At 41.7% G+C, this 14,873-nt stretch overlaps 1 protein-coding gene and 1 long non-coding RNA gene across 4 annotated transcripts in view; one reads left to right on the forward strand and one right to left on the reverse strand.

Moving 5' to 3' along the window:
• Cfap69 (cilia and flagella associated protein 69) overlaps positions 1 to 11,898 on the reverse strand; it is a 70,821-nt gene extending 58,923 nt beyond the window's left edge. For 2 of the 3 annotated variants that reach the window (XM_032907020.1, XM_032907018.1), the window contains exons 1-2: positions 11,580 to 11,898; positions 4,816 to 4,875 (exon numbers count right to left, since the gene is read on the reverse strand). In XM_032907020.1, coding sequence (XP_032762911.1) covers positions 4,816 to 4,875; positions 11,580 to 11,702 — 183 coding nt within the window. In that variant the 5' untranslated portion in view covers positions 11,703 to 11,898. Of the gene's footprint in view, positions 1 to 4,815; positions 4,876 to 11,579 lie in introns of those variants that run through there. The other variant, XM_032907021.1, reaches the window with a different exon arrangement.
• Positions 11,899 to 11,959: 61 nt separating this feature from the next.
• Positions 11,960 to 13,802, forward strand: LOC116904133. Its single transcript, XR_004388331.1, has 2 exons — positions 11,960 to 12,013; positions 13,514 to 13,802. It is a non-coding gene; the product is annotated as an uncharacterized LOC116904133 (long non-coding RNA).
• Positions 13,803 to 14,873: the final 1,071 nt, after the last annotated feature.

The following is a 14,873-nucleotide window of genomic DNA, read 5'->3' on the forward strand; positions in this document are numbered from 1 at the left end:
AAGTGCATGACCAGAAGCAACAGAAGCCAACATACTTTGGCACCATCAGAACCCAGATTTCACACCACAGCAAGCCCTAGATACACCAACACACCTGAAAAACAGGGTGCTGACCTAAAATCCTATCTCATGAATAAGATAATAGAGTCCTTTAAGAGGGATATAAGCAACACACTGAAAGAAATGCAGGAAAACACAGGTAAACAGGTAGAAGAAGTCCTTAAAGAGGAAACAAATCTCTTAAAGAAATATAGGAGAAGACAATCAAACAGGTGAAGGAGTTGAACAAAGTGGTCCAAGACCTAAAAGGGGAAGTAGAAACAATAAATAAAACACAAATGAAGGCAACCCTTGAAATGGAAACCTAGGAGAGAGGTCAGGAATTACAGATGTAAGCATCACCAACAGAATACAAGAGATAGAAGAGAGAATCTCAGATGTAGAAGATACCTTAGATGATATGAACACAACTGTCAAAGAAAATTCAAAACCTGAAAGAGTAACCCAAGGCATCCAAGAAATACAGGACACAATTAAAAGGCCAAACCTAAGAATAATAGGAATAGAAGAGAGTAAAGATTCCCAGTTCAAAGAACTAGAAAATGTCTTCAACAAAACCATAGAAAAAACTTCCCCAACCTAAAGAAAGGGATCATCATAAATGTACAAGAAGCCTATAGAACACCAAATAGATTTGACCAGAAAAAAATACTCTCATCACATAATAATCATAACACTAAATGCACAGAGCAAAGAGAGACTATTAAAAGCTGTAAGGGCAAAAGGCCAAGTAATAATATGAAGACAGACCTATCAGACCTATCAGAATTACACCAGACTTCTCAATAGAAACCCTAAAAGCCAGAAGAGCCTGGACAGAGGTTATGCAGACCCTAAGAGAACACAAATGCTAGCCCAGGCTACTATACCTAATAAAACTCTCAATCAACATAGATGGAGAAACCAAAATATTCTAAGACAAAACCAAATTCAAATAGTATCTATCTAATAATCCAGCTAAACAGAGGATTCTAGAAGGAAAACTCCAACACAAGGAAGGTACCTACACCAACAAAAAAACAAGAAATTATCTCACAACAAAACCAAAAGGAGAGAATCACATACATAATGACACCTACAACAACAAAAATATCAGGAACTAACAATCATATGTCTTTAATATCTCTCATTATCAACAAACTCAATTCCCCAGTAAAAAGACACAAGCTATCAGACTGGACACATAAACAGGATCCAGCATTTTGTTGCATACAAGAAACACACTTCAATGACAAAAACATAGACTACCTCAGAATAAAAGGCTGGAAAAAGAGAAAATAGTGGCCTTATTTGTGATAGTCAGAAGCTGAAAAGAATGAAAACGTCCCACAACAGAAAAATGAATACAGAAAATGTGGTTCTACACAATGGAATACTATTCAGCTATAAAGAACGAGGACAGGAGGGGGTAAAAAAAAAAGAACGAGGACATTTAGTAAGGGCACCAGTGGAAGGGGAAGCCCTTGGTCCTGCCAAGACTGAACCCTGAGTGAGCGGGATTGTTGGGGGAGGGCGGTAATGGGGGGAGGATGGAGAGAGGAACACCCATAGAGAAGGGGAGGGGTTGGGGGATGTTGTCCTGGAAACTGGGTAAGGCAATAACAATTGAAATGTAAATAAGAAATATCCAATTTAATAAAGATGGAGGAAAAAATACTGAAAAGTTGTAGACAACACACACACACACATATATGTATATATAAAGTATAATATATATATATTATATATATATATACACTTTAGTAGTCTCCATGACAAAGAGGCCAGATATTTACACACTTTTCAAGTTGTCATTATCAGAGGCTTAGACTCAGCTGATTCCTAGACGATGAGGCCCAAAACAATGAAAATAGTTTGTTCTTTATGAATTTCTTTGCAATAGTAGTTAATTCAAAACAAGACCCTGCAAAGAAGTAAAATTTAAATATCTCCCCTAAACAAAAAAACAAAAAACAAAAAACAAACAAACAAACAAAAAAAGAACGAGGACATCATGAGTTTGGCAGGCAAATAGACCTAATGGAGTAACTCAGACCCAAAAGGACATGCATGATGTTTACTCACTAATAAGTGGGTATTAGCCAAAAAAATACAGAATACCCAGGACACAATCCACAGAACTCAAAAAAGGTCAACAAGCTGAAGGGCCCAAGTGAGGACACTTCAATTGCTTTTGGGAGGAGAAGAAATGGATCATGAGAAATGGAGGGAGGGAACCCAAGTGAGGATGCTTCAATCCCACCTAGGAGAGGAAAGCAACCACAGGGGGTCAGAGGGAGGGAGGGAGTTATGTGGGGGAGGGAGGGGGAAGGAAAAGGGAACATGATCAGGTATTGGGGCAGGGGCACAGAAGAAAGCCCTGAGGGCCAGCAAAATGAATGGAAATATTCAACCTCCAGGGGTGGGAGGAGAAGAGACCTCCAGAATCTCCCAGAGACCTGGGAGGTGACAGCTTCTCAGGATTCAAAAGGAGGGACCTTAGATGCAATGCCCAACAGTGGGAAGAGGAACTTGTAGAGTCCACCTCCAGTAGAGAGACAGGCATCAAGTAGAGGGAAGGAGTTGCCATCCCACAGTCAAAATCTCTTGACCTAGAATTGTTCCTGTCTAAAAGAACTGCAGGGACAAAACTGGAGAAGAACCTGAGGGAAAGGAGGTCCAGGGACAGCCCAAACTGAGATCCCTCTCAAGGGGAGGCTCCAAGGCCTGACAATACTCCTGATGCTGCAGATGAGAGACTGGCATGACTGCGCTCTGAGAGGCCCAACAAGCAGCTGACTGAGACAGATGCAGATACTCACACCAAACCAATGGACTGAAGTTGGGGACCCTTGTGACTGAAAGAGGGAAATGTTTGCAGAAGCTGAGGAGGAAATCAACCCCATGGGAAGACCAGCAGTCTCAACTAACCTGAACCCCCGAGATCTCTCAGACACTGAGCCACCAACCAGGCAGCACACACTAGCTGGTCTAAAGCCCCCGACATATATACAGCAGAGGACTGTCTCGTCTGACCTCAGTGAGAGAAGGCATGCCTAACCCTCGAGAGACTTGAGGCTCCAGGGTGAGGGGAGGTCTGGTGGGGGTGGGGTGAGGGTGGATGGGTGCAGACAACCTTTTGGAGACAGTGTGTGGGTGTAATAGGATGAGGAAGTAAGGGAGCATAGACCGGGAGGTGGTAGCCAGTGGACTGTAAAAACAATAAAAGCAATAAAAAGAGCAAATGCATATGTGGGTACCATTTCACATAAAGAAAAGAGAATATGCAAGGCTGAATACAAGGGAACAAGAGGAACTGAACACAGTAATGGACACGAGTCATCAGACACAAAGTAAAGAAAACTGTTTTTCTAGTAATGGGTTCTTTTTGTTTTGGTGATAGATAAATGCATAAAATATACTAAAAACTGAAACAAACTTTTATGTGAAGCCTCACAGCCTTTGTTCTTAAAGTTAATTCTTACTGTATTCAAATCTTACTGTACGTTCAAAGAATCGTATAGACCTTGGGTACAGTTAATAAGCATCTACATACTAATGTGCTTTCAAACTCATGTGTTAACCAAAAAAAAAACCCCAAACTATCATGTGTCTTCCCACTTCATCTCACATTCACTGTGCGTGTGTGTGCGTGCGTGTGTGTGTGTGTGTGTGTGTGTGTGTGTGTGTGTGTGTGTGCATTCTAGGACACACATAACGACATCAATGGGCAATTTTAGGGGTTTGTTCTTTCCCTCTACCACGTGAGTTCTATGGACTGAACTCCGAATAGTAAGGCTTGGTAGCAAATGCCTTACCCACTGAGCTATCTTGTCTGCTTCTAGTGCTTTCAAATTAAACTGTTCATGAAAAGCACTGGCATTGTCTATATTTTCCACCCTGCTTTAAAACAAATACTAACTAATAAGAACTCCCCATAGTTATGTTTTATTTTTAATGCTATATTTGTAATGTAAACACTTAAAATTCACAAAAACCCAGTCAGTCATCAAAAGATAAATTACTTGGTGGTTTTTAGTTTTCTTCTCTATAAAGAAGTAAAGACCAAAATGTTGAAACAATAGCTAAATGTTTGTGTTTACTAATCATAGAATGTTACTTTGTTTTGGTGGCCTTCTTTGAGTTGATGGGTTTCCTATTTATTGAAATGTGCATTCATCTTTGAAAATGACTATATTTGTTCTACAGCAGGTGCGATCTCGGAGGCTGTTATCAATACCTGGGTAACATCAGGAAATGGTGTGTGTACACAGTTACCATCTTTTCCCATTTACGGTGCTGAGTCTTCTTAAATAAGAAATATTCCTTTCTTTGTATTGTTTGTATCCTCATCATGTTTTTGTCAGGACAAATCATCTATGTATATGTAGAAATCTGTTCACATGTCCAGACTCAGATTAGACGTTTTATATTAGTCCTTTTGCTACCATGTCTCTTCTCCAGTCCTCTTTGGCAAGAATTATTAACAAGAGAGATGGCTCTCTCTCTAGTTTTGAAGCATTAACCTGGGATAGAGAGTCCTTTCTCTACTCTTGCGGATCTTTGATTATAGCCAACATGGATGGGTTTGACCCTCTTATGAAAATAAATTGGTTCTTATACTAAATTCAAATTCTTTGAATATAGAACATAGACTGTAGGAAAAGTTTTTAACAAAGAGAAATAAACAAGGACTACATCAGAGGAAAGCCTATTAATGTTCAGGGGAATATGATTTTTTAAGTGGGTAGCAAGGACTTCTCAAAGGTTGCTCACCTTATCATCCTCTTCCAGGAGCTTGATGATACGATTAAGGTCCATAGGCTTGAAAATATCCTGAAAACACACAGCTCGTATTATCCCACAGCATGAGAATAAAGAAATTAAGTCAAGCACACACATGACCACACCCACCTTCCCACCCCCTCCCACAACCTCACACACATGCTCTTTGAAAATTTCCGGATTTGTACAATGCATTTTAACCATATCTGCACCCACTCCCTCTCTCACCTTCATGACCCCTCCTTTTCCCCACTGTATCTGCCTCCCTGCTTCCAGTTCTTCTTCTTTTTTTTAATAATCTTCTGAGTCAATTAAAGCCACCCACATGTACACAGCTATGAGGTTATCAAACCCAGCATGGGCAGCTTGCTAGTGTTCACTCAAAGGAAAGTGACTCTTAGTCCCATAGCACCCATTGATTTTCAATAGCTCCTCGGGCGTGGGGCTAGTTAAATATAACTATTAAATTGTCATTTTCAGCCATTAACACATAGTTTGGTAAACAGAATTTTGCCTTTGGAGATGTGGCTACTTCAGCTTTCTCTTTCCGTTTTCCTGTTGGGTTTTCAGATTTTATGGTTGCAGGTATAGCTACAGACAAACGGTAGCCTTTTGTGTTATAATTTCTGAAATAACCTAACTGTCTCCTGAGAGGCAGCAGTAGATGGCAACATGCAGAAACCCACAGCCAAATATCAGGTGGTGCTTGGGAAGTCTTGTGGAAGAGTGGGGGATAGAATTGAACAAGCCAGAGGGGTCAAGGACACCACAAGATGTACAGAGTCAACTCACCTGGGACCATGGGGGGGATCACAGAGACTGAATTACCAACCAAAGAGCATGCAGGGGGCGGACCTAGGCCCCTTACACATTTGTAGCAAACACACAGCTTGGTCTTCATGTGGGTCCTCCAACAATTGGAGTGGGGGTTGTCTCTGATTCTGTGCCTGTCATTGATTCCCTTCCCCTACCTGGACTGCCTGGTTGGGCCTCAGTAAGAGAGAATATGAGAGAAGGTGATTTCCCCTTCTTTGAGGAGAAGGGGAAGTGGTAATGGGGGGAGGGATTTATAAGGGTGGGGCTTTGAAGGGGCTGCAGTCAGGATGTAAACTGAATACATGAAATAAATGAAAAAGAAGCAAAGACATCCAGGATTGAGTTTGCAGGATTGGTAAGTGATGGGATGAGGAGTGGGGAAGAAGGAAAAAAGTGAAGGTGAGTGTCTGCCTTGAGGAACTACATGACACAATGCTGGGAAAAGGTTTGTGCTAGGGCGGAGGATGGTCTCTCTTACAAGTTTCTAGTGATGTCATGTGCTGACTTAGGACCCCATTTCCCATTTTCAGTACCAAAGCTTGTCATATTTCAGCTGCAGCATGGTGTGAGGATCCAGACACCTGATGAAACCTGGGCACGGGCTTCTGAATCATGGGCTCAATGTAGTAACTGAAGGCTTAGGGTAAATCGGACAACTAATCACAACCACAGAGCTGACTGTATACACTGTCTGCTCTAGGTGCTAATGACATGAAAATGAGAGATGCTCACATAGACAATATTCTATGGGGGACATTAAATCCATAGGTTCTATAGTACAGAGGAAGATGACAACGTTCTGGAGAAAGTTAAATGGTTATAAAGTACTGGCTTCTTTGAGAAGTATAATTTCCCACCCAGTAGTCAGTGAAGGGTTGACTCACAGTGAGGGTATAACCTGTGAGGGAATAACCTGTGAGGAAAGAAAGGACAATGTCCATGCAGTGGACACAGAACCTGCAAAGGCCCGGGGGTCAGAGCACTTGGCAAACTTGACCCTGAGAAGCCAGAGGTCAGAGTGACTGACCTAGCTTAGAACGAAGAGCTTCATAAGCTGAGCCTTAAGTTTCTACTCTGAACCCAGAGTGAAGGAACTCAGGGAAAGGCACGTAACTCTATTTCTGTCCATAAGGAAGACATAATTTAATGGAAAGCATTTAAAATGAAGCAATGGCTAACATAAAATAACCTATAATTAGGTAAGAAGTGGCATGGTTCTCAGCTAAAACTTCCTGCAGAGATAGGTACATAAGGATGAAAATAAACAGGAAATGCATCCTGTCTGAGGAGATGCAGTCCCTGAAGACAGGTTGAGATTAGAGAAATGTACAGGAAGAGAAGCAGCCATGCATTCTAACTATTTAATGTCACCTCCCATTTGTTTGGTATTGTACTGGGTATTACATTAAAAATACTGCGAAAAAGACCAGTAAGATTCTGTCCTCACAGAGATGAAGTTAAGCAGAGCGTCAGATTCAGATAGAAAAATAGAACTGAGGCACCGGGTTAGCAGGGCTAGCACTGAGCTTAGACAGCACCAGCTCAGTGATTCTGGTGCTTTAGTGGGACTTGAGGGAACACTTTAAGGTATCATGCTGGTGATTATAGCAGATTAAATGTGCAATAGGGCCCAGATATGCTCACTGTTCCCAAAAGTTTTCCCAGAAGATTGTCATGGTCAGCTAGCAGTTGGGGAACTTACCAAATACAGACTGCTTCTATAGGATAGGGAAAAGGCTAGAGAAGTCATTTTGAAGGCAATTTTATTAGATATGGGAAGCAACGGTATCCCGAAAGGAACTGAATGTGTTCCAGGGGAAAGAGAAGCATAACAGAGTGTGAAATGGTGTCTAAAGACAATAGATTGGGCAGAGAAGAGACGTGAACCAATACACAGGCAAAAAGACTGCGAATCTGGGACTGATGGCATCTGTGGTCATCAAAGAGAAAAAGAGAGCATGCAGGCCTTTGGAAGCCCCACTTGGAGCCTCTTACTTTTTACAACATAACACTACCTGATCTAGTTGGGGGAGGGTTGAAATTTTGTTTCCTTGCTATTGTTCTGTAATTTGAAATGCAGGAGACTATTTCTGGCAACCTTTCCAGGAATTCGTTATGAAATTAATTTTTTATGCCATCCTCCTATAGTCCACTAAGAGTTACTGTTCAGAGTGGGAAATGGGTCCCTCAACTAACCACACCAGCATTCCCTGAACATCTGGGAGGAAAGGAGAGCATGGAAGTCCACCCCTGCTGCACAATACAATCTGCACTTTCATAAGATCGCCCTGCTCTTTATGCACACACTGGGTTTGGAAAGCTTTGCTCTAACGGGGTTTGGGCTTCTTTAGAATAAGGGAGGGAGCACCGAGTCAGATCTGCAACAGAGCAAGACCAAGAGTAACCAATTTCCATTGAGTCAATGAAGATTGCATTGCTATCCTTATAGCCTTTCTCAGAAAAGAAGGACTTCGCCTTCACTGCCTAATGTCCCTATCTTCTTGAACCGAGCTAAGAGCCCTGGAACTATTTCTAGAGAAGCAAGCTCATAGAACCAGATCTAGTAAAGGTTTAGCTACCCCGTAAACATCATCAGTTTATTAAGAACAAAAATAGAAAAACTTGTGATTGGAGCCATCAATAATGACCACATGGATCCTTAACAATATGTGTGATGGTGCTAAATGATTCACAAAGCTTTCTTAAAATAATTTAGGAGAGAGGCAGTTACAAATCTCTTTCACAGGCAAAGAACACAACTTAGAAAAAGAAAGCAACGTCACGGGCTGGACCTAGGCCCTCTGCACATATGTAGCACATGTGCAGCTTGGTTTTCGTGCAGGTCCCCCAACAACTTGAGGGGGTGTCCCTGACTGTTGCCTGCCTGAAGATTCTGTTCCCCTAGCTTAACTGCCTTATCTGCATCAGAGGGAGAGCATGTGCCTAGTTCTGCAGTAATTTCAAGTGCCAGAGTAGGTTGATGCCCAGGCGGGTTAGAGGGCAGGCTTCTTCTCAGAGAAGAATGGGAGGAAGGATGGGAGGCGGGGCTGTGGGGGGAACTGAGAGGAGGGGGCTGTGACAAGGACGTAAAGTGAATAAATAAATAAATAAAAAGACAAATAAATAAATAAATGGGAAAAACCTGGTCGCTAAATTTTAGTAGGATTCTATTGTTTGGAAATCTAAATAAATGATAGTTTTCTTAAAGCCTTAATAATCGTTATTGTAGGCAGAGTCAAAATTCTTATAAAAATAAGGTTAGAGCGCTCAGAGCATCTGTGAAAATCACAACAAGGACATAACAATTAAAATTCCAGATTCTTAAAGCAGTATTTTCTGTGCTTACTACTGGCTTCAAACTTAAATTTGGAAAATGAAAACTTACATATGAAAAAAGTCTACATTTTCCACAATTGCATTTTAAGGTTAGGAAGCTTGAACATTCTGAAAATATAATTCGTGATGGTTTGGAGAGTACTTACAGCACTTACTTATGTCAGTGTTTGCCTCCTACAAAGGTTTTGTTTTCTAAATTCTGACCAACACTACTCATTGTATATGTGGAGTATGCACTTTAAAATGTACAAAATAGGATTGGGGAGATGGTTTAATGTATAAAGGCATTTGCTTCCGACTGATAATATGAGTTCAATACCTGGTGGCAGGAGATAACTGTCCTCTGACCTCCACACAGGCACTGTGAGTGCACACCTCTAATGCCCTCAAACATGCACACTTGTGCACACACATAAACGTGAATATCCAGACAAAATAATCTGCATATTTTTTAAGTTCCTAGGTAACAACATCAAAATATTCATGTTAGTTAGGGTGACTCAAATGCTTCAAATCTAGGTCTATAATAAAGTAACGGTTAGAAGCATAGGTAGAAATAGTAGCATCTTTATAGCAGGAAATCTTTAGCTGCTACTTTAAAATTTCAGATACTCCATGAGTTTTAATGACAAATGAATATCCCAAGCTTTAGTTGCTTCCCTAAATAAAGAATAATGGTAAAACAGAAGTCCTCAGTATTTGGGGTACTATATACTCTTTTTTGTGCACTTTAAGCTATGCAAGTCTTTAACGGGGGTCATTTTTAAAAGCCGTTTATGTTTCTGTTTGTTTTGTATGGGGAGGTGGGTGTAGAGGTGAGAACACATTGAGGAGTAGTTACCTCCTTCAAACGTGGATGGATTCGGGGACGGGACTCAGGGTATCTATCACCCACACCCACTGCACAGACTCCAGGCCTTCGCTAAGCTGAACACAGTGAGCATGAGTTCACGACAGTCTCCATTATTACCAATAAGTGAACACAGAGAGCCTCAGTACAGCACAGTCTCCATCACACTCTCCATTATTATGACTGAGCTGAACACAGTGATCATCAGTACAGCACAGTCTCCATCACTGTCTCCATTATTACCACTGAGCTGGACACAGTGAGCCTCATTACAGCACAGTCTCCATCACAGTCTCCTTTATTATCACCATGTGTCTTTGATGTCCTAGCTGGTGGGGTTGTTTAGCCATCTCTTGAGTATAAGCAAAAGTGCATACTTTAATAGACAGAGTATTGCACCCAAAGGTCTTTCTCTGCTGACTTGAACAGAGGGGAAAGGTTTTCATATTATGCATTACTAGGAACACCAGGCCCCACAGTGAGTAAAGGAACTTAGTGGCTACAGTTAATTCCTGGCGGATTTAAAGGCCTTTATTTGTATAAGCAACTGCGAACAAAACATCCAAGGGGAATGAGAGGTCACTGAGATTTCTCCCAATTCTCAACTATTTTTTATTCTGTTTCTTTATGAAGAAATTCCCTTTTTATTTTCTCAGTAATTTCTCAAAATGTGAATACTCATAGAAAGTAGAGACAAGAACAAACACAAGACACATTCACCTATGTTACTTCCTATGTCACGGACTTTTGTTTTTTCTTTTGCAGCGGTCCATTGAACCTATTTCTTTAAACCTGTTTTTCTCTGTCATGTAATCTTTGCCCAAAGAAAAATGAGATCCAAACTCACCTGCTCCTTTAGTATAGTGGCAATGCAGAGCTTCCTTGTAGCCCAGAGTGTGGAAAGCTGTGATAACTTACACTTCCTTCATCTTGTCCAGGAATACCTCCACAAAAGTGATTAGGTAAATTCCCCTGACATCCCCTCTTTATGTAAAAGTACTGTTGCTCCGCGGACTGTTGCGTAAATGTGTTTGTGCCCCCCAGAGAGCTCAATCTAATTCCCACAGAAGTAGTCCCAGCCAACTGACTTCTCCCAAGTAACTCTCCAAGGCTCCAGGATGTGGACGCAGGAGACAGAGTTCCTGACGCACCTTGGAGGTTGTGACGCCTCAAGGGTAATTAATTCCCTTAGTGGTCCTCACACCATCAGTGTGGAGGGCAAGGCGGAGAGGTTCCTCAACCCAACTTTTACAAATAATCTTTACATTTATAACAAAAGCAATCCCGAAACCAAATATAAACACAACGAAAATTGTGCCCGGCTCTCCAATAGCATCTGTCCTACCAATGAATACAAGCTTCAGTAGCAGGCAATTCAACAGGAAATGAACCCAGGGAACGCCACTTTATTAAGGATCTACAGACGAAAAACCACCACAGTGATCTAGTTATCAAATCAATGCCACTTCCTTTCGTGGCCACACTTCAAAGAACAGTTTTTTTTTGTTGTTGTTGTTTGTTTGTTTGTTTGTTTGTTTGTTTTTCTCTTCAGGAGAACCAAGCAGCTAGAGTCCCCAGACAGACTGGTTGACGACATCCAGCACCCCTCGCTAGTCGCAAGGTCTCAGAGGACCAGCTGGGCTACCGTTATCTCAGTCCCACAGGCCCCCAGGTCTCACTCTGGTCCACATTCCACCCGGTTGCCCCGGAGCCTCACTCCCTTCCCTGCTCCTGCTTCACGGCCCGGCCGTACCTGCATCTCCCCATCCGGGATCGCCACCCCAAACACCGGGATTGTGCGGGGACTGCCGGTCTTCGCCCTGCCGCCCACCTCGGCGGCGTCGGCCGGCACGGCAGAGGCCTCCGCGGTGGACATGGCTCGGGGTGGGAGCCTGGGGTCCTAGGTGCGTCCGCAGCCCACGAGCCCTGGGAGAAAACACGCTGCGCAATCTGAGCTAGGGAGGAGAAAGACCCTGAAAGTCCGGTCGTGACACCCGCCACAGCAACATAGCGGATATCCAACAGCTGTTACTGTCCCCAGAATGACCAAGGCACCCAGCGCGCTCCAGTTGCTAACACAAGCCCGAGCGTTGCTAGGGGAGGGGCCTACGGAAGCTGGGAGAGCCAAACTTCCCCAAAGGAGGTTCTACGGGTGTGCGGCGCGGGAGACCGGTGACTGAGATCGCGGTACGCACCCAGTGTTTCAGTCTTGTAGTGGTGGCCCTTGCTTAATAAGTGCCTGTGTGGGGCGGGGGAGTAAGAGCTGGCGGTGGGATGCACTCTGACGGATGTGATTGGCATAATGTTGAAAGCTGAGCACTTCACCCTTTCTCCAGAGATAGGACTGGTCAGTGTAGCTAAATTTCCCAGGCTTTTGTCTTTTTTGTATTTTAGTGGCCTACCTGGACAGTTAGACAAACAAATAAGGCGTCGTACAGACTTGAAAATCTTGCCAGCAGTAGAGTGGTTGGGTGTCTAGTATGGCCTGGGATGGAAAGTTAACATTTTGCAACCAGAGAAACACTGAAATTCTTCGCGGGATGGGTTCTCCTACTTGGCAAATCAGCAGTCCTGCTTTGTAATTGTTTTTCTACGATGGCATATATCTTATTCATAGTAGGTTGGGAAGCAATAGGAAGTTCTCAAACACTTCATACTCAGTAACCTTGTGATCTCTGGATAAAGTACACACTGCACGCCACCATCTTCAGAATGCTAACACTCTATGAAAACAGCCTAGCCTAATCTTTGCTAGGAAATCTGTATTTCTTCTGTTGTTTTGGATGTCACACTGTGTGGCATGCTCTGTGTGTGTGTGTGTGTGTGTGTGTGTGTGTGTGTGTATGTGTGTGTCTGTGTGTCTGTGTGTCTGTGTGTGTCTGTGTGTGCGCGCGCGCGCGTGCACGCGCTCACTGTATAGTTAGTGGTATTTATTGATGAAGCAGCCCAACCGTCTTATTATGCTACTGAGACTGGGGCAATTAAATGAGATTTGTACCTAACCATTAACTTGCTCACTTGCGGAGCAAGGGTGTGGCTATGTGTCCCCAACCTGTGAAATGCTGGCGATGTAGACATGGTGGAAACGCCTCATCTGGCTCCGGTTTGCCTTTATAGTGAGTTCCTAGTGATGCCAATACAGTTGGTATAAAGACCATACTTTTGGTCCTTCTAGTCAATGTCATAGTAGGTACTCAATAAGTGTTCATTAAAATTTCAGGATTAGATTTTGATTTAAGGTAAAATTAAGGCATTTTGTAAATTATTCAGATTAAATGTTCTAGATCCTTTGCCACTCAAAAGTGGTTTCCATGGACTTCCTAACTGCATAGCCCTTACATAGACGCTTGTCAAGAATGCAGAATTCTGAACTTCCTGGTGTAAATACTGAACCAGAATGCCTATTTTAACAAGTGTACATATAAAAACTGAGAAGCTAGTGATGTGTGTGTTTTTTCACTATTATTGTTTTGGAACAGTTTTACCAACTTAGCCATCTCAAAAGAAAAACAAACGAACTGGCTTGGGCTATTTCTATTTGCCAATAGTCTTGGTGACAATCATTTGTTTTATTGCACTTTCTCCCTGGAAGTGGACCAAGGTTTAAGTTTTTAAGAGCTTCAATTGTTTTAATGTGTAGATTTAATTATAATTATTACTCACTGATCCTTGTTTATGATACTGCAGATGGACACAGATGGATAAAAGGATCAATGGCTATCGAGATGTTCAAGTACTTCAACAAAAGATCAATTGATAGTAGAGAAACATGAGAAATAAGGTCTCCCTAGAGAATAGGAATGTTTCAAATGTTTCATCCTGCAGACAGAGCATCATGAAGTTATGAATTAGTACTTCTCAGAAGCATTTGTAGGTGAAAAACAAAGTTTTTATATAACGATCTAAATACAATTTGTACATTTACAAGTAATGAAGGAAGTTAAACATAAACTTAAATAAACAAATACAATATTGATGTAATTCTTCCAATTTTGTGTTTCACCCTGCCTCATTAACAAGTTAACAAAATTACACTTATTCCTTATCATGAATTAAGAACATTTTGTAAGTATTCTAAGTTACATATGAATTTAATTCTCCTTAAATAAATGCTGCTTGTCCCAAATATTCAAACAAAGATTATTACCACTAAGACAAAGTAGTTTGTTTTAGAAGACTTTTATAGCATTATGTTAAATATTATTAATATAGTGGGTTAGCTTTTGGGGACATTTCTAGCAGAAGTAATACATGTAACGCTGGAATTTAATTTACTTGTGTGATTTAAACAATCTTTCATATTGACTTAGAGTTGCCAGCCTAGAAACTAATCACCTCTAGCACAACCGCTCATGAAAATTCACACAGAATAAATGGGACAGAAAAAAACTAGTAGAACAGTTAGGCCTGAAGTCAGTTGCTCAAGTCAAAAGTGTATCAGCAGAAATTCAGACTGCAAATAGAAGCCAGGGGAACTGTTCGGATGTAGATGACAAATGAAGTCACAGAGGAAATGAATTAAAAAAAAATGACAAAAAAGCAAAACAAACAAAAGACCCGCTCCTACCAGATCAGCTCTTTAGTTTTTGACACAGGAGCATCTCTGTGAAGTGAAAATGTTTTGGGCACTTAGAATTATCAGATACATACTGGGCTTACATGGCAGGAGACACAATAAGCACCCCCAGATACAGGTCTTTATTGTAAAGTAGGATTCACTAGACACTCTTATTCCAGTGATGTCATTTACTCAAGTTGTAGAATTAATTCCACTTGTTTTGATAACACAGTCCTTGCATTTGTTATTGAAGTCAGCGGTAACAAATGCCATGGACCATGTAGCTTAAAAACAGTCCCCAAGGCAGGGAAATCAAGGCCAAGGCTTTGTGCAGATTTTTTTTTCTTGACTTGCTATTTTCTTCCCTTTTCTTCATGTAGTTTTCCTTCTGTCCATGTCTGTATTGTACTCATCAAAAGGATGTCACTCAGGTTGGATCAAGACTCACCCATTTGATCTTACCCCATTGATCTCTTTAAAGGCCAATCT

This window comes from Rattus rattus, chromosome 6 (genome assembly GCF_011064425.1).
Source record: "Rattus rattus isolate New Zealand chromosome 6, Rrattus_CSIRO_v1, whole genome shotgun sequence".
NCBI lineage: Eukaryota > Metazoa > Chordata > Mammalia > Rodentia > Muridae > Rattus > Rattus rattus.